The sequence below is a fragment of the Struthio camelus genome, chromosome 3 (genome assembly GCF_040807025.1).
Source record: "Struthio camelus isolate bStrCam1 chromosome 3, bStrCam1.hap1, whole genome shotgun sequence".
Taxonomy (NCBI): Eukaryota; Metazoa; Chordata; class Aves; order Struthioniformes; family Struthionidae; genus Struthio; species Struthio camelus.
Window position 1 is genome coordinate 23388799 of NC_090944.1, and position 20224 is coordinate 23409022.

General features: G+C 41.9%; 1 protein-coding gene across 3 annotated transcripts in view; it reads right to left on the reverse strand.

Moving 5' to 3' along the window:
- LPIN1 (lipin 1) overlaps window positions 1–20224 on the reverse strand; it is a 60471-nt gene that overhangs the window by 32989 nt on the left and 7258 nt on the right. For 2 of the 3 annotated variants that reach the window (XM_068937168.1, XM_068937170.1), the window contains exons 2-5: window positions 7947–8147; window positions 6497–6592; window positions 4933–5267; window positions 4439–4558 (exon numbers count right to left, since the gene is read on the reverse strand). In XM_068937168.1, coding sequence (XP_068793269.1) covers window positions 4439–4558; window positions 4933–5267; window positions 6497–6592; window positions 7947–8147 — 752 coding nt within the window. Of the gene's footprint in view, window positions 1–4438; window positions 4559–4932; window positions 5268–6496; window positions 6593–7946; window positions 8148–17571; window positions 17688–20224 lie in introns of those variants that run through there. The other variant, XM_068937169.1, reaches the window with a different exon arrangement.

Genomic DNA, 20224 nt, shown 5'->3' on the forward strand with positions numbered 1-20224 from the left:
TTTCAACATTTTCTACATCTCCCACCAACAAGTTTGTAACATTTGCAATATTTTCCATATTCCATTCCATTTCCATCTAGGGCCCACTGAAACCTTGGGAATTAGGAGCTTGGGCACTGAGGAAATCTCAGCAGTTAAAGGTGCATTGTAAATATTATTAAGTCCTCCAAAAAATCTAATTTTAAAGAAATTTTATCATTATACCAGTTAACCTAGGCATAATCTTAATCTTCAAAATACTTCAATACACACAATGGAGTGGGGAATAAGCCCAGATTGCTCAGCACAAAGAATCATGAGGTATATTCTCAGATACACGTGTGTAAGTGCCAGAAATAGATAGTATGTCACTGCAGGTAGAATTCCGCTCTGAGTACATTCTCACTGTGAAAGGCTGCCCCCGTGATCCATACCTCAGTCTAGGTTAGTTGTTCAGAGCAGATATAGCTCCAGTATAACCATGCCAAGTTAGGAACAGGGTGAAGCTCTAGGCCAGAAATATCTACTCGCCCAAAACAAAGAGTACGCACTATCTACTAAACTTCTGACACAAACACCATGGGAAGGTCTGTAGTCTCACTTTCTTTAAATGACACGTTTATATACAATAAAATATAAGGTTTTATAAGTAACAACATATTACATCTTCAAAGTTCTTTTCAGTTGACATCTCCTTCAGATAACCTCTCCTTTAGTTTAGTATACAAATACTAATGCAACCTCAAGCTGGATCACAATTATTTTTGTTATGTCATCTTAATTTAAAGGTCAAAACACTCATTCACAGGGCAAACAAGGTAAACTACTTTCTTGTTTGTATAAAAGGATACGAACGCATTATCATTCTTGATATCAACTGGAACATAAGTTGGAATTTCCTTTGCTAGCCACAAACATCAGTCCTGGGTTGGTGGCATGCTGAGAAGACCTGTCTTTCTGTTACAGAAAAATACCTTGCCTTTTTCTGCTGTGTCATTGTTTAACACTCAGTAGCTACTCTCTCCAACTAATACGCTTCCAGAGCGGTAAAAATAATCTCTGTAATTTATGGATGCAAATAGGAGTTATGCGGACTACAGTCCTGTTTGCATACTTCCTGTTTGGATAGTTCTGCCTCAGTACGTAATGCCAGATATAGTCTCCTTTTTCTGCACTGGGACTATCTTAACTGCTATCTACTTCATTTTATTGCAGCCAGAATGAAATGAGATTGATGACTCATAAAGCTCACAGTTACATTGCCTCTAAAAATTTTTTTAGCTCTATAAAGTCAAATTAAGTCCTGGATTAATTTCATGCTTGCACAGGTCAAAAGGGTTGAATACCAAGACTGTGTGGGATTTATAATACAGTAAGAGTATCCTGCAAACACAGCCTTAGATCAGAGATTCAAACTGGGTTCTTTACTTCTTACACAACCAATATGTTTGTGCCTTAGGCTGAACTATGCTTTCACTTTTGCGCAATTCTTTTATTAAGTCAAGCACTGAACGAGTCCAGCTGAAACTGTCCCAGCTTACACAGATTGTTACGTTATCGCAGCTCTATCAAACTAGAGCCGCCCTGCACAAGACTACACAAGACAAACACTGCACATGAACAAAGGGAAACTTCAGTTCAGCCATTCAGATTAACGTATCTGATTCACATCACATAAATGCTTAACGTTTGTGTCAAGGTCCTATGTATTCCTTAATTTCGGCAGATATAACTGCATTGAACGTAATCTGATGTTACAGAGTACGGAACTTTGCCTGTGGTTGGCAGTTCTGCAACAGCAAACTACCCTGATCTGGCAGTGCTTCCTACTAAGCCCCGAGCGAGCATCAGGGTGACCTATGAAAAAGTCCTATCTGAGCGTCCTGAGGCCAAATAAATGGGCGAAAGGTAGTCAGAAAGAAGAAAGAGGTCTATCTCATGTACATGTCACACAGTAGCTGAGAGTCCCTGAGCCATCTCTGAGCAGCCATAATGGGGTTTCTTATTTCACATACAGAAAAAGAATTGCAGAGACACTGAGGGCCATATTCAGGCAAGTTATTACACTGCTTTAGCTGGACATCTCGATTGCAGGACAGGTGCACTCCAAGCAAAGATCTGAAGCCATCCAGATCACATCATAGCTTCATGCCAAGCTGTGTGCCTGCCCCTCATTCCCATAGAAAATGCTGAGGGGGACAGCCTTGACTGCTTCAGGGCCTCACCCTGACTTGGTGCTGTAACATGGCCCGGTTTCAGAAGCACACCTAGAAGCTGGGAAGTCCCCACGATTCTCAGTTTAGACACAGCCTTAGGTATCTAGTACGGCGTCTGCACTGAGATAAGCAATGAGCAATTCAGCCTATTACTGAAGCACTGTAGAGATCATATTCAGGCACCTACATTAGATGGTTTAACTTAGCTGCTGCAACTTCTCTCCACTGTCTGAAGAGAAAGGGTCTGGCTGTATCAGATATGCCTGTCAAGAGAGTCTTGAGACATCTTGAATTTAAGACATCATCAAGAATGTTTGTACCCACTTTTAGCTCTACAGAAGAGAATCCATAGTCTGAGGAAGCCTATACTACAGCAAAAGCTTATATCTTCCCCTCCCGCTAACCAGGGAACAAGGAAAGAGAGGTTTGCTTTTGGCACTGGACTCCTCCTCCATTACAAGTTCTGCTCTCTTTATTCCTCACTTAATCTCCCAGGCCTTTGTTTCGTTTTTACTTTTGCACTCTACACAAAAGCAAACAACTCCAGAAAATGGGATAGAAACATCACTAAAATATGTATTAACTCCAAAAAGATGCATGGAAGTTTCAATCTGCAGAGAAATGTAATTTTTCACTAGCTAAGGTTTTTTGTTTTTCTTTTGTTTTTTTTTTTTAAATATCACCTTAATCAACTTCAGTTTTAACCAAAGTTTTCATTGCCCTGATTTTATAGGAGATATAGTCATTCAATGTATGATTCCTTGGGGCAACTTACCTGCAGGCAGTGCCCACAAAAGAAGCAAGCAGAGGAAGTGGTTTTGAATGTTACTTTTTTCCTATGTGTCTGGGTTAACAGTAAGTGCAGTTATAAGTTCAACAAGCTTCACATACTGTTAATATGTTAAAGGATTAACGAGAAGCCCAGAAAAGAGGGAAAACAACTGTTCTACCTGTCTGGAGGAGAAAAATGAGAAGATTGATGAGGGCAAGAGTTAGATAGGCCTCCGTCTGCTGGAACAGTGAGAAGAGAGGATTGCCCTGTGCAAACTATGGGCTTACTGGACAGCACAGCACATTAGGAGAAAGAAAAAGAAGGTGTCATTATTCACAACAAATGTTTATTAACATAAGCTCTTTGTGCACTAACTACATGAATTCTGAATTTACATCTAGCGTTTTCAAAATCTAAAATACTGCAAAAAAAATTGCAACTGCAAGAAACAAATGGAACATGAAGTTCAAAAAGCCACCAGAAGGGTGTTCACACATACTATCACCAGAATGGTGAAGCTAATCTCATTAGGCTCTACAGTCAATGAAGAAAGTTTCTTCCAGAATGCATTTCCAAACATTTACATTAAGCTCTTGCTCTGAAATCAGCTTGGTCTCCCTTCTTCCCTCCCCCAACTATAGAGGCAGTCTAGTGAGATTAGACTTCTTAGGAGAAGGTACTGTGAATACTGCCCCACCCTAACAATACGGACGGAAGATGAAGGGCACTCATGCACAGTCACACACACACACACTTCACTGGAATTATAAAGTAATGCAACTGACATCAAGCAAACAATTGTCCTTTTTGACAGTGTTCCACAGGAGCAAGAAAGGAGGTCCAAATTGATCCGCTTTGACATCAAGGTATGCACATCCACATAAATACATGTACAGAAAAAAGTAGATAAATTACTGTGAGTGTAGGTGTTATTTTCCTGTAATAAATAGTTCATGTCTATCAGTCTTTGCCATTCAATATATTAACTTTGGAAATGGACACAAGAAGCTCATATACTTGAGTCATTTTAAAAAAAAATCTTAGTTTTACACATCAAATACAAACTTGCAAGTTCTTAAACAATTTATACCCAAAGTAGTAAAGATTTATATGCCTGAATTAATTGAAGTCCTTCACGCAGTGTGTGCATTAAGGCAAAGATTCAGCTTCTATAAAAAGTTTATCCTCTCTACAGTATTTATTTGCAAGCACTGACATTAACAGATCTAAATAATTCTGCAGGATTTGGGTACCTGCATTTGCATGCATGCATTCTTTGAACCAAGGGCAGAGCTAACCTGAAATCGTTGTGCATTACGTGACTTCAAACACAGAAAGAGTTCATCTAGTAGCTGACAGTAACCATGCTTGATATCAAAACTTTTATTAAGACTTCATATAGCACTTCATGTATAAAAAAAATTAATGCAAAGAGGAAGATTATTTAAAAATCTACTATCATAAAAAGTACCTTTGAGGAGGTGACCATTCTCCATCTGAATGGGGATAAGATGCAGACTGAGAAAATGTAGCAACTGCGGGAGTCTTTATCTCAGATACTTCATCAATACACACTTCTGGAACAGGGATCCTAGGTACAGGGAAAAATAAACATCGTACTTCATTATTCAGCTCTCATATATTCCAGTTAATGAAAGGTGCAGGTATATTGAGGTAAGAACTAGTGCAGGTAAAAATTAGTCTAAGCTGAACTAAACAGATAGAGATGTGTCATCTGATTCCCATGTTCTAGTTCACTGCAGTGATTGAAGACTGTTCCTATGCTTTCAGTGTCTTTTTAATTATTTTTGTTAGTAACATTCCTGACAGCTTTCTAGCCTCAAGCTTTTGCTTAGAGAAACTTGTTCCTCAACCATGGGTACTGACTTTACTGTCAGAAGATGTGCAATGGAACGCTAATCCAGCACTAGGTCTCCATTATACATCTCAGTGCCACTGTGTTACCTTGAATTGTCCAATGGTTCTTTTTCTTCCTCTGAACTAATCTCTATAGGAAACATATCTTCATCTTCTGATGTGTCTCCATTGTCTTCTCGTTTTAAGCTGTCCATTTTATGGGTAGACTTCCTCCTCTTCTTCCTCCTTTTTTTCACAGAGTTACAGGCCATAGAGGTTTCAATAGCAGGCTGGGATCCATGGGTTTGGGGTGGTACTTGTGAGGGCACATTGGAGTCCAGGTTTCTTAACCTATCTATCGAGTTCCTCTTCAGCTGAGTTTCCATTAAAGCAGTTCCCTCAGACAGAATGGGGGATGTAGAGAGATGATAAGGAATTACCTCCTGAGAAAGAAATCCAAGCCATGCAGCATTATTAGTTCCTCAGAAAGTAATAAATTTGGTTCTGAAATCTAGTCACAATTAAGGCATTTCCTTCTCAGAAAAGTAATACAGTCTAGAGAACTGGGGACTCAATATGATCCCACAGCACATGGAAATTTTTCCATGGCAGCAACTCCTTAGACAAGCCAGAAAAAATACCCTCCAAAAAGGATTCTCGGAGCATTTAATACTGGCAATGTTATGGCATGAGTCTCTATCCAAGTGATACTAGATACAAACCAGAAACAAAATCCCAGTTTATAGTCTGAAAATTTTGTAAAAATCCAATTTTCCTTCATAACTCAGATTACAGATATTATTCCAATAAGTCAACAGCTTATAACTGGATCATGTGAACACCCTCTTATGCAATAATATACACACATCTCTAGACACACACGGAAGTATTTCTAGCATTTTTCAGTCACGAGATAACTGCTACCATATAAAAGATGTAGAGATGAAAATCGCACATGGACGCAACTCTAACCTGAAATGAACAGTATTGTACTCAGCAGAAGAACTTGAAAATCCATCCCATCCTGGACAGTAACAAAAATTATTGCAGATATCTGAAGAGAAATGCCTGTAAAAGTCTTTTTTCATGTTGGTATGGTATGTTATAGGTGAACTATTCAAAATTAGTGTAGCCATAATTTATGCTGACTAGCATTTAACCACACAGCCCAACAGCAGAGCAATTTCATTTCAGTATAATTCCACACGAATAATAGTTGCAAAATCATGTCTTTTACAAGTACCGTCATTATTGTATGCACAGATGTGTAGAGGACGTGTACTTTCATACTTGCAGTCTGCTTAGTGCATATGTCCAGCTACAAATTTCTGCAAAAATAGGCCCACGGACATCTCAGCCACTGTTGTACACCTCTCTGGAGCATACAAAGTGGGCACACATTATTTCTGCTCATGCATAGGCATGCACATTAACTAAAAAATAAACCAGAGTTTAGGATGGCTGCCTCCTTTAGACTTTTTTCTAAACTCAGTGACTAAAAAAATGAAATAACTGCTTAGTATCAAATTTCCATAGGGTAAAAACGTCCATAAACTTTTGAAATTGTAAACTGGATAAAAATGTGTCTTCCAACGAAATTCTTATATTGAAAACTGAATTGGAAGAGTAGGCACCAAATTTTTAACAAACTAAAATTAGTTTTGACTCTTACCTGATCATTATCCATCTCCTGAACAAAAAAGGCCTCTCCATTGTCTCCTAGCTTCATGTGCAAATCTACAGCTTCTCCATTAATTTCTATGTCAACCTTGAGAAAAATAAATACATATTCTTACATGAAAACAAAGTTATTTTAGGTTCACAGTTTCTGTTCAGCTATTCTGTATCTGTCACTAGCCAAATGCTTCTCAGGGAACTGGAAGAAGCCTTACAATAAACACTAAACGATGAACTCCTTTCTTTTTTTCCCCCACTTCCTCACAAGCCTATGCATTGTCAGAATGTTCTCCTAACTGGTTCAGTTCTTTGCTGGCTTGCTCCTTCAGTCAGCAAGCTACACAGCCATTATATAAAGTTCTGTATCTTTTTAAATGTAATCCTAGATGCTTCATTAACCACATAAATCTTCGTTTTCTTTTAATTCATAACCTAACTGTGCGTTGTGTGAAAAGTACTTCTCCATGCAAATTCTTAATATGCTGCCTTTCAAATTCATTAAGCAGACCTCTCTTATTACTCTGAAAAGCATAAATAAGAAAACTTCATTTACAATCTCTACACAATTCATGTCTATTTCTTTTGGACATTACTTCAACTCTATGCATCCTCAACCATTTCCATTTCCTCTCATGAAGGGCTCTCTCTTTGCCTCTAAACATTTTTGCCATCAGTTCCACTTCCAGTGTATTTTGTTGAGATTAGGATAACTCTACCTATTTGTGATATTTCTAGAAGCATATTATAGGGTATACGTATCTATAGGACATACTACAAGCACGGTAATATTTTCAACTTTAATCCTTCCTAAACATTGGTATCCCTTTCTGATTCAGATAAGAATTGAACAAGGTCCATAATGACACCCAGGTGCTTCTGCTGAACAATTACAGCTACATTAGAACGTAGACTATATGTAGTTACATATTATATCCTAAAATAATCTGTCCTCTACAGTCACTAGTAACTTCTTATATCATATTGCCAAGTCATTAAACTTGGTTACGTTTCCCTAAAGTTCCTCACTGCCTTTTCTAGCATCAGTTAACCTAATCGTTCTGTTATCTGAAAATATTACTTCATTATTAACTCCCTTTTTGTAACCATCAATAAATATGTTAAACAAAGGGGTCTTAGTACATACTCACTAACAAAATCTAGAATAAACCCAAATTAGCTCATTCAAAAAATCTCCTCTATTGAAAACAAATGTTACAGAATTCGTGGTTTATTTTGTTGCTATTACAGTCATTTACTTTATAAACTATGCTTTAAATTGCAGTTATCAGTAGCAACCGATTTAATTGCACCTTGACTCCAGTTGGGCATTTTGTCAAGAGTGTTTAAAGAAAACCTTGACTAACATACTGTAAAACATTCAGTAATTTTCATGCCATTAGAGATAACCCACAGAGATAAGATAATAAAAGTTTCAATTTTCTTACCACTTTCTCCCTAGAACGTAGAACTCCCATTTTCCCAAAACGTACATGGAAAGGAGAACACTGAAGATTTCCATCTGGCTGACGTACAACAATTATATCTATACAACCTGACAACGTGGCAGGGTTTAGTCCCTTATAGAGCTCCTTCACGGTTACAAACACTTGCCCTGCTAATTGTCCGACGTAATTCATGGTTTGGACCTGGAAAGAAACAGAAAACAAACAAGTTTTGATCACTACTTTATACTGTAGAGACTTCTGAGCGACCAAGACATTTTAGATTCCAGCAGTGAGGTATTCTCTTGTTTCACAAATTAATAACATAACACAGAATTAGGATATCCCACCTAATTTATTTACAGCTGACATGTTTGAACAGCCCTATTAGAAGGCAATAACAAAAGAGACCTTGTAACTCAGAGAGTTACAACAAGTTTCAAAAGTTCATAAAATTAGCTGCATTCAAAACCACTCTAAGACTTTCAGACTCTGCAGCTCATAAATGTTTCCAATTATCTCTGTAGAGAAAAGCATTACTTCCTAAGTAATGTCTTTCCTTCTGTCATGTATTGTGATTCTTAACACTGAAAATACTTCTCTCATAGACTTCTAAGGGCTTTTAAGGGCAGGGTAAGTGAATGGTAGACGCAATTTTCCACTACATTTAAGTTGAAGACTATTCTCCCACTTTACAGGAATTTCTCCTGTTAAAAGAATGTCATAATGCATTCGTACAATAGATATGCATTAAGGTTTGACAAGCAACCTTCACTCCAGAACTTCCTAACTTTGAAGTGCTTTCTAACGCAAGTCTATTATTCTTTTAAAACTGCTTTTCAGTGTCAGGTTTATTTAAAACTAGGCAGCGGTTGATGGTTGAAGCGATCAGTTCGTTGGCTCTATTTCCCCTGTTCCTGGGTTTACTTAGCATAGTTTCTGGTAATACATCTCCTATTTATACTCTGTTAATACACTTAGTCCCCTACACAGCACAGCATACATACTTAGACATACTTTAAAATTCAGAAAATCCTTAAGTGCTCTCAAAGTATGACTGTATTTAAGCACTTTCCTGAACACTAGAGATTTTAAGGACTTCCAATGTCTATTGTTTTCATTACTGTTCCACACCTCTTGCAGATACTAAGATACTCATTTCAGACAAGTTCTTCGTGTTCACTCAATGTAAACTATATGCCTTACATATACAAAGCTCTCTGCTGTCCAGGGGATGCAGTACAGCTCAAAGGCATATCAGCAGCAGTAAAAGAGATACTCCTAGGGTAGTCAATGGTAAAGATCCCATGGATGATGATGACAGCAGAACTGAGCCCAGAGCCTGAGAGACAGTCACTGCACTGAGCTGCATGGCATGCATTAACCAGCATCAACAGAGACTCTTTCAGCTGTGTTCTTCCATAAACAACAAAAACATGCAAGTGTGGAACACTATAAAAATAGCTCAAATTTTTAACATCAGTTTATACTTAGAAACAAAAAACTATTAAAGGAATATAGTGAAAGCACTGCAGTCAAACACTGGAAAGTTAGGAAATTGCATAATTAAGGCTGGTCTCTTTAGGCATAATGTTTCTAATCAATTAATGATCACCTCCCGGGATGGACCAGGGCATTGTTTTCTTCTCTGTTTCTGTTGCAATACTTGAGCAGCAAGACAACTCATGCTCTAAAGGGAGAATTATTTAAAATTTGGGGAGCTTTATGACAGTTATCACTGCATTACCCATGAAAAGTGATGATGCTCTCCCCATTGATAACTGGGGTGCTGAATCACAAAAAGATCAAGATTGAAGGTAGGCACTAACTTTGGAAACCCAGCTGACTTTTTCAAAGTATTTAGCATTAATTAAGATGTTGACTGTTGAAACAGCAATCCTAAAGACTATTAGGAGACACATTTCTGCAGTGACAGCATCTGTGTTCAATTCAGAAAGTGTCTCTTCCCAATCTACAGAGTGCTACCTCTTGAAAAGTCAACATGAGAAAACTTCATGGTGGAGACAGCAATTGTAACCAGTTTTCCAGCATTCAACCTGAAGCAGCACTTGTGGGCTCCAAGTACAGACGCGTTAGACACGCACCTTCCTGAATGCAAATCTAAAGGTAAGCAGTTACATAGAAAACTGCACTTTAAACCTACGACACACCTCAAGCTGTGTCATAGACCTAAGAGCAACTTAGATTGGAACAGACCTGTAGAGGTCATCTGGCCCAAAAGTCTGCTCAAAGGAGGGCCAACTTAGACTAGTTTGCCCAGGACCTTGTCCAGCTGAGTTCTGAGCATCTTCAAGGGTGGAGATTTCTCAGATTTTCTGGGAAACTGTTCTAATGTTTGACCATCCTCATGGTGAAAATTTATTTCCTAATATCTAACCAGAAATTCGCTTCTTGCGACTTGTGTCTGTTGCCTCTTGTCCTATCACTGTGCACCTCTAAGGAAGAAAGAGTCTGGCTCCATTCCTGCTATACCCTCCCAATTCGGTAGCTGAAGACCCTTAAGACTGAACAGAACTAGTTCTCCTCCCAGCCTCTCCTTATAAGTCATAAGCTCTAAGCCCCTAATTATCTTGGTGGTCCTCATCTGAGCTCCTTAAAAAGTAGGCAGCATACCTGCATTAAGTTCAGAAGTGAGCCGTCAATGTGACAGATGTAAGCAAAGTTTTAAAATCACCTTTCCGCTTTTGAAAAATAGTTCTATTTGTGATTTTTCTAATCTAAAGTATAATAAAAACCACACTTCCTATTGAGCTAAGATTAGATTTAAAAATTTGCTAGAATTAGTCTCAAAATTACATATTGTAGTTCACACCAGTTCATGCTTAGTTACTGCTTTGTAGGTGCAACAGAGAGACAACTTCCTTTTCCTTGGTGGGGAAGGACTTGCTGGGACAGTACACTCGCCCCACAGTTTGCGATGGCTATGGATAAATGATCAGGGATACAAAGATTCGTGCACCCTGTCAACAAGTTACACCAGGAGAGCTCTTATATCCCTAAACAGAGAATTTTACAACTATTCTTGTTCACAAGTGTGAGCCATACTGCCTGTCTTCTCACAGGACGCTATGATTACTTTTATACTAGAAGATTAAAAGGGCTAGACACCGTCCTCCAGGTCTGAGGCCAAACGACACAGCACAACTGGCATCCACACAGTGAAAGTCTCTTACGTCCTAAAAGAAAGGGACGTATTCAAACTGCCAATTGGTAATGGACACTTCTTTCCAATTGGGCTGAACCTGGCCTGTGGACTAAAAATCACTAGGGAACTAAAAGACAGACTGACCGACTAATCATATAAACCCCATTTTCTCAGGAAAAATGTTCTTCCTTACAGTTGAAATATAAAAAAAATGCTGCAGTTACAATGTGAGATGTGAGTTCAGAAACTGAACTCTGATGCACGTGGACCCTTTTCTCCAACTTCTAAATGGCACTCCAGCCAAAGCTGAGCTTGTTTAGAGTCTGAGGTTTGTAAGTTTATACTCTGACCCTAGAGTCAGTTCCCTACTATGTCAGTACTCCAGGAAACCAACATTCCTTAAATCCCAGAGAGACTGCACGTGGTTTTGGAGCAACACTTTACTCTGGCTGCTCCAAGAAGTCTTTTACTTACTGACCACGTGGCAGGAACTTCAGCAGTAAACATGGGTTTACGTCACGGGTTAAACCCCTAAAGCTAGTTTGTCAATTAAACTGATTCTAGTAAAAGTCATCTTCTCATACTATGGAAGCAAGCTTCCCTACTGGGCATAGCGTGGAGTATTTTTTGCTGCTGAGAGAATTCAGAATCCTTTTGATCTAAGCTTACAGCAAGCGAGAACAATCTGTACAGCTTTGGTCAGAATTTTAAAATGGCTTGAATTTTATTCTCTGCCAGAATGCACAGCACAGCCCTGCATTATGCATCTATTAAGAAATTAGAAGTATTTCCTAGGATCATTTTTCAGGTCTGATTAACTGGCATCCCATGTCAGAAGGCTCTGAAAATTTACAACTCCTTTGACTGTTTAAGGCAGACACCATCCTTCAGAACTGATCGTCTGGTTGAAAAAGGGGTAGAAAGATAAACACGTCGGTGTTACCTTAATACTTACCTAATTTATTAACTTATCCTAGATTGATCTAACAGAATTAACTCCCTAAGTCCTTCCTGAAGTCCCACTCTGTTGGATGCCACAGTTCAAACTGCACTGTCAAATCATCGTCTTCTTTTATATAGGTAGTAAAGCATACTTGCACTGGAAAAGTTGGTAATTATATTATATTCTTCCTGGCCCTTTTTTTACATCCAAGCCCTGCCCTGTTTCATCCTTCTTTACTGTTATTTGGTATGATAAAATACTGAAACTTGTTAGAGCTGAAGACCTCTTTTGCTTTAGCAAGACCCAGTGTCTCTTTGAGTGCTACAGCATAATGAATAATGGGTTAAATAGCCAAAACCATCCGAGTTACTTAGGGAGACAAATCCTGTTCAACACAGACAGACACTTTTTGAAAAGCCATGATTTAGGTAGCATCCTGCAAGGGTAACTTAAAACTAGAAAAGAATTCCTCTGGAGAGTATAAAATCTCACATGCAAAAAATTTTGAAGAGCAGGACATGTGTTGAGAATGATTTGAGAATAGGTGATCCTAACCTTTGGGAACAAAGATGGTCATTTTGCCTATATCCAAAGTACTAAATTAAACCATATCACATCAAAGATATAGCCACTAGAATCTGATCGTCTATACTGAATCTATTTAAACTGCCGATTTTTCGCACAGGCCAACTAGCACTCTCCTGAGCAATTCCCAGGAAAAACTCATGAGTCCAGATCGACTAAGAAAAATTCCCATGGCCATTTTGGATGCAGTCACCCTCTCCTCAAGGCTAAGAGAGCTTTACAGAACAGATGTGAACAGATTGCGCTAGCTAGTCTCAGCGCCAAAGAACAGACTTTGGCAGTGTTTAGTTTATTAGCATGGATACAACATTTATGTCCCTTCCAGCCCTTTTTCTAGGTACTACAGTTATTATTGGGCACTAGTTTTGCAGGCTACCAGGGGAAGATTTGCAGCAATGGTAAACGTAACACAAACCAAATATGCTTAGCACAAAGGAAAACAATACGTACAGATACGTCTTTTGGTTATATTTTGAACACCTGACATCATGATGAGACCCTGGTCCATGACTGAAGTGATAAGCATTGCATATAACAAATAGGTTTTCATAAGAACTTTCCCAAACAACTTGTGAAATGGTGGAACAGAGCCAAAATCTGACAGGCTAGTGTTCAGTTAAAACAAATCATTGTAGCTCTGTTGCTGATACTGTAGCAACTGACAGCACTGAGGGCAATTTTGCAAACCCGATCCATCTGGTATCCAGACCTGTCCTTGGTTTCTGTTTTGAAGATCTAAAGCTTGAGGGAGGTCCATACTACACTCGGAGATCAGATTTTGGCCCCTTCAAGTGAATTATTCCTAATTCACGAGAAAGTAATTGATGGCATTTCAAACACTCTTACACTCTGCTACTCTTTTATTATGCAGTAAACATTTATTTTCTTGACTTTGGGCGATTCAGTTTCGTTTGCATTATTAAACACCAACTCCCTCTATAGTAATTAATGGCATTCTTCTATTGACTTATTCTCGGCCATCAAAAACAATATCAAAAGTTTACTTTCTAGAAAGATTAATGACAAAAACGTAGCGGTGAGAAGGAAATATTTCAGATGAATATTCCCTAGATGGATATTTTCAAATTAAGACAAATGTTACATGTCTTGTACAGCAACTACAGTAGCGATTACTTATTAACTGCAAAAGCTCATGAAAAATTATCGATCTATATTTTTTAAACAGAGGTACTTCTACTTATTATTAAATGGCCAATATTTTATGGAGTCACTAATGCTGTGTGACTAGCTCACTCAAACCTCTCAGCTTTTTAACTCATTTCAGGCTGGATAATGAAAATCATTAGTCACTTTTGAAAGTCTTGTTCTTTACACGCTCGTTAGTTCCTCGATCAGTCCAAGCTAGGGTCATTGCCGTGAACCCCCAAACACAGTTTTCTGAGTAAGTTCCCGATCAGAACCTCAGAGTCATTGCTGATGCATCCCCCAGAGCAAAAACAGAGCTTGGATCTTCTTTCTCCTGAGGAGCAGGGAAGGCACTGGGCTTTAGGAGACCTTGGTTTATGTTCCTACTTTGCTACAAGGTTCCCACATAATCTTGGTCAAGTCACACAGGCATAGATGTAGAGGGGGTTTAATCACTCAAGTCTCACTGGTTTCAAGTGGGCTCTATCAGTCTGGCTATTCGTGAACTGCAGCATGCCAAGCACATCCGAGTGAGACATGGACAAGCACCCAGCCTGCACATTATTTTCCTGGGAAAGGAAACCTGGACACATGAGCTGGAAGAGAGCCATAAGCAGCCATGTCCCTGACTTCGGCAAGCTGTGAGGAGAGAACTCCAGAGCACTATGCCGAGCAGTGTGATTCTGGCTGTTCTGTAAATAAGATGGCAAACTCTAGTCCAAATCACATTACGAGCGTACTTTTTCCAGACCTTACCACAGTCACAGTGGTATGAGATAGACCACATTCCTCCAGGTGATTTGACAAATACTCCCGGTCTACTGGGAAGCAGGTCCAACTCACTTGTGCATCCCAAATCAGAAAGCAACATGCAGCATGTGGTTGGCTCAACACCAGAGAAAAAGCATTTTTATTCCTGCCAGCTAGATCTCCATAAATATTTTAGAATTAAGCCCAGAGTAGTCCCAACCCTATTAGGAGTTATTTGACTTCTATTCCAATTAGCCAAAGCCAGTGTCAAAAACTGGTCCTTCTTCAGGGAGGCAAATGGATCAAATGTCAAACCATTTTCTTTCAAGCTGCCAATACCACCCAGAACCCACTCATTCATTCACAGTCAATCACCCTTTCAAAAACACACTAGACTACACAGATATGGACTATGACTCTCAGATAACTATTCACGTAAAGCAGTAGCTCCCATCACTATCTTTTAAATATATGAAATACTATTTGGTCCAATTCCTTACAAAGTTCTCATTAAGGATATTTTCTTGAGAGTAGCTGAAATCACAAATTCAAATTGAAGAATCAAAATTTGCTAGTAATGAACCCTCATGTTCAAAAGGAGGGAAGACTGTCCTGTAGTCCTACAATCAGGATATCTGACTGAGATTGAAGAGTCCAAAAGTACCCTTTCATGGCCAATGTGAATCTATGATCTCATAACAACCTGTCAACCATTCACTCCCAACCCTCCCAAATCCTCCCCTTGTAACATTACTGGGTTCAGGAAGAAACATTTCAAGTCTTCACAGGTCCAACTGAAAACTAAAACCACAAAAATCAGACACACAAAAAGTAGTTTTCAGTTAGATCAGTGAACTGATTTGACTCACCATATACCCTTGCAACTGCTGGTATCTACTCAAGAGAGACAGTGAGAAAGTACTGTTGGTGAGTAGCACCAGGGACACCTCTTTTGGCATTTCAGGCAATCATGAAATCACATCTCAAGACTCGTTGCATTCTTTCCCAGAGATCTCCTGGGAGACCCTCCACATTTCCTTTGGTCTCTGTGTCTCAGCAGTTTCCCAACTGCACAAGGCTCCCCTGCTCACAGAGGTACTTTCAGGGAAAGCATACAAGGACTGACACCCCTTTGGACTGATATTACACAATAGGATCAAACTTCACAATAAGTTGAAAAATACAAACTGATGCTTGAAATCTTGGAACTTCTGAAATAATTGGAGGATATATTTTGTAGCTCGTGTACTGTGCTGCCCTACACTACTGTCGTGATGTCAGAGGAGGAATATCAATCTGAGTGGAAGCACAGAAGCAGTTCAACTCTGTGTGACTTGGCGTCCTTTCTTCCAGTGGGATTAGAAAATAAATTTGTTCTTTAGATTTTAACTCCATGTTTTCTGCATTTTCAGAGTTTAAAGTAGGCTTTTACTATATTTGGAATGTTTTTGATCATTGCTGAGCACATGCGTGTTCATATAGAGATATTAGATACAGACACATGAACACCTGCAAATCCATAGGTATGGAAAAGGGCCAAAGACTAAATCTTGCCCAACACCCTTACAAACAGTTCACAGTGAGTCAGGTAAGTAGATGTTATCAGGTAATCTTTACTCTGCATCAGTGAAATACAGCTACTGGAGAAGCAGAAAGTACCTAAAACCATTAGATACCTTTTTCATGGATTTATGCCTAAAATCATAACATAATTCTACTGGATCTTTTCCATCTTATCTCCTTCACCTTCTCCCCACTTTTTTCTTAAATTCTTTTCTGGGAATAAGGCCCATTTCACTCTAACAGGAGCATATCCATCTGACTTCTAACCAGATACACAACTGACAGCAGAATTTTATGTACACATACGAAACGTTTTGCCAATGTTTGCTTCCGGAGACAGCCGTGACACAGATAAAACCACACAAAAACAAACAAACAAAACACCCCCCAAATCCTTCCAGACTGTGAACGAAAACAGAGGTTAATGGGTCTATTGAGGTTGATGGAATATAAATGCGAAAGGAAAAATGATATGCTAGTTAATCTGTAACATCAACACTGTGATCCTATTATTAGTAGAAGCCTCTACACAACTGCAAAATACATTCCTCTTTTTGACAGAGATAACAAAAACACTGCACAACTTTCTCTCCTCCCCACTGCCTACAATATACATTCTCTTTTATAGGAAATCTTTAAAAAGTAAATGATCCTAATTACGTGAAGGTTTTGTAGGAAGGTACCTGAAAAATAATTCAAAAACTCTTAGAGGAGATAACACTAATCAATAAAACAACTAGCAATTGTTCTACAAAAAAAAAAAAAAAACTCACACAAGATAAAAACCAAAATATCTGGAAGTTCATTCAGTTTTACACGTAGAAACCCCACTACTGCCAGCCAGGCTCTGCCATGTCATTAAATACTTCTGGCGTGTTACTGCCTTTCATTATCCCATCTCGGGAAAAGTATTAGCGAGCCAGCGTTACTAACTCAGCAATTCGCATCACCAGTTAGCGGCCAAAGGCAGGTAAACTATCGTCTCCAACATTTAAGAAGAGCCACGGGGAGGGGGGGCACCGGACCGAGCACGGCCACGGGGGGGGCGCGGCAGGGCAGGGCAGGGCAGGGCGCAGACCCCACCGCCGACACCTCCGCGCCCCTGCCCAGCGCCGGCCACCTCCCTCCCTCTGAAGATGAAGCAGGGAAAGCACCGCATCTCTCCTCTTTGCTTTCCAGCGCGGGCAAACAAAGCGCTGGTGAACCCCAGATGAACCCAAAAGCACCACTGTTTATCCACCGCGCTCCCGAAAACTGGCTCCTTCAGCAGAGGGGCAGCAGGCGCGGCGGGCACCGCAGCCCCATCAGCGCTGAGAAGATGCCCCGGGCAGGTGGCACAGGCCGCAGGGTCCCGCCTGCCTCCGGCGGCTCCCGAGCCCCGGACACCCAGCCCGGCCTCGCCCGTGAGGCTGCGCGCAGGGCAGCCGCGTCCCCCTGCCCAAGCCCTCCTTCCCGCGCCGGGCCCCGTCACCCACCTCCGCCGGGGGCGCAGCCAGAGCCCAGGCTGCCTCGGGCCGCCGCCGCCGCCGCCGCCGCCGCCGCCGCCTTTGTGCGCGCCGCCCGCCGCGGGCACGGCGACACGCTCCGCCGCCGGGCCGGGGCCGCCCCGGAGGAGGGACCGCGGCAGGCGGCGGAGGCGCGGCGGGCAGGGCAGGGCAGGGGGCGGGCAGGGCGGCGCTGGGCGCAGCTGCGCAGGCGGGCTCGGCCTCGACCCGCGGCAGCGCCTCCTCGGGGGGCAGCCCGGGGCCGCCCTCAGCGCCGCTAGAGCCGGCGGGGGTGGCTCGGGGGTGTTTCAGACAGCATCGCAGGCAGCCGTTGGGGGGGGGGGAGCCCTCCTGATGGCAACCGGCGCAGAGCCGCGCCGCGGCCGCGCTGCTACGTTAGCAGCCCGCGAGCCCCGCTTGACCGCCGACGGCGGCGGAGGCCAGGGGAGCGCCCTCCCCGGCAGCAAAGGCCAGCGAGCCCCCCCCTGCCTTGCTGACGGCCCCCGCACCGCCGGGGCTCAGCGCAACGCCCGTCATGCCGGGCGCGCTGCGCCTGTGAAGCGGCGGCAGCGCCGAGGGAGGCGGGTCCCCCCCCGGCCCCGTGCCCGGGGCGGCCGTTGGGCGGCCGTTGGGCCCCTCCCCCCGCGCGGGCGGCGGCGTGCCGGGCGGCGGTGACTCAGCGCGGGTGGCGGCGCGCTGAGGTGATCCCGCGGGCCAATGCGGAGGCAGCCGGCGGCTCGGGCCAGCGCCGCGCTGGGGGCCGGCGGCCGCGGGGCTCTGCCTGGGTCCGCTCCCCCTCCCCGGGGGAGCCCTCTCCGCCCGCCGCTGGGCCTTGCCGCCGGGATCGCAACGCCAGCTCTGCCGCACCGAGGGGAGCAGGCGGGGCTGGCTGCCGACTGGGAAAAGGCATAAAAATCAGCGTGCCCCAGGGCAGGGGAACTGGGAGAGGCAGACGAGGCAGGGCTGGGGCCTGCCGCTGTGGCAGCGCCCCTCGGGTGATGGTGTTGGTCCTGCCCCTGAAGCCTCTGGCAGAGCAAGCCCCCCTTCTGTTACTTGGAGGGGAATTGTCAGAGGGAGCTGCACTAGCTATGCCCCAATAAAAAGCAATGGGAAATGCTTTTTAATGGGAAAGCTGCAATCCTTTGTCTTGGTTTTCACCCTTGCATTTCGGAAGCGCTGCCAGGCGCACAGCAGTTGTGGTTGGGGAGTTCAGTCACACAGCTTGCGTTACGGAAGCTGTATGTGGTAGGATGCCCTCCTCTGCCCTTTTTTTCCCCCCTTGGGAAAAAGTGTCTTTTGTGGGGTTACTTAGACCACTTTTTCAAGCTTGAAATGATAATCACAGAAATATCCTTTTCTTTTTCCCAAGCTCAGTAGATTTCAAAACGTTTTAACAAAGGACTTACCTTTATTCGGATTTGTAGATGGGAAAACCAGAGCATGGGAAAGGGAATCGCCCTACCTAAACGACTTGGCAGGTCCTTGAAAGAGGGCAAGAATTAAAGTCAAGCTCCTAAGTTCAAAATGTAATGTTCTAGGCAATAGGAAGAGGTAATAGGAAGCTCTTTCAACATTACATGTTTTACCATTGTAATTAAAAGCAATGAAATCCAAGTTTTTCACCTGTCAGTGATTCCCTTCCATTAAGATCATATTGTAATATCCTTTTATGCTGAGTATCTTACACAACTAAATAGGGATGTCCAGGATAAAAATAAACTCATAGAATAATCTACACTTTTCAAGTCTTTACAGAAGGCAGAAGAGGGCCATGCTAAGTGTAGAACAAATGAACAGAAAACAGAATAACACTGAAAAAAGGGGACAGAATATGCAGGAGTAAGAGGATAAAGAACAATTAGTTAAGTTAGTTAAAGAAGAGACTGCCAGTTGCAGGCTTCAAGAACAGGTTTTCAGAGGTGGTTTTTGGGCATTGCTAGTTCCTAACGCATGCACACAGCTGAAGCCTGAGAGGAGTTTATTTCTGAGTAGTTAGCAATTAATTTTCTGTTAAGTTTTCAGTTATATTTTAAAAGTCTCTCTGCAGTCTCCTCTAGTTTTTCACCCAACTGTATCTCTTCAAACTGCTTTTCTCTGACAGTTTTTCTTTCTGCAGTTCTGTTAAAACTCTGTGTCCACATCAGCTAATCTTTACTGTAGAGTTCACAACTGAAACAAAACTGGCTGGCTGGGCCTGATGCAATCTCACAGACTCAAATATCTGTTGGTTTTTACCCTGCATTTCCAGTTACAAAGCCACACCAGTGATTTCATCTCAGTTTAAAAACAAAAAAGCCAGTGAAGACAGTTTCCACCAGCGTACAGCTATCAAGGGTGTTCGCTTAATGCCAAAAACAATGTGCAGCGGAGCGCAGAAATCACTGGCAGTAGCCACAGTTTCGTTTCCCAGCCGTATCATCTCTGATTTCTTGTCAACGGGCGGTCATTCCTGGCAATGAGAGGCACAGGTAGATAATTCTGTCCCTAAAATAAGTACAGTTCGCTTTGTCTGTGCTGACTGTGGATTGTGAACAGTGCTCACTTTGCTGCATTAGTGTACTGCTGTAACATGATGTGCCACTACAGTCTTTCACTACTGTACTTAAATAAAAACATAATCGTAACACACTGAATCAAAACTACT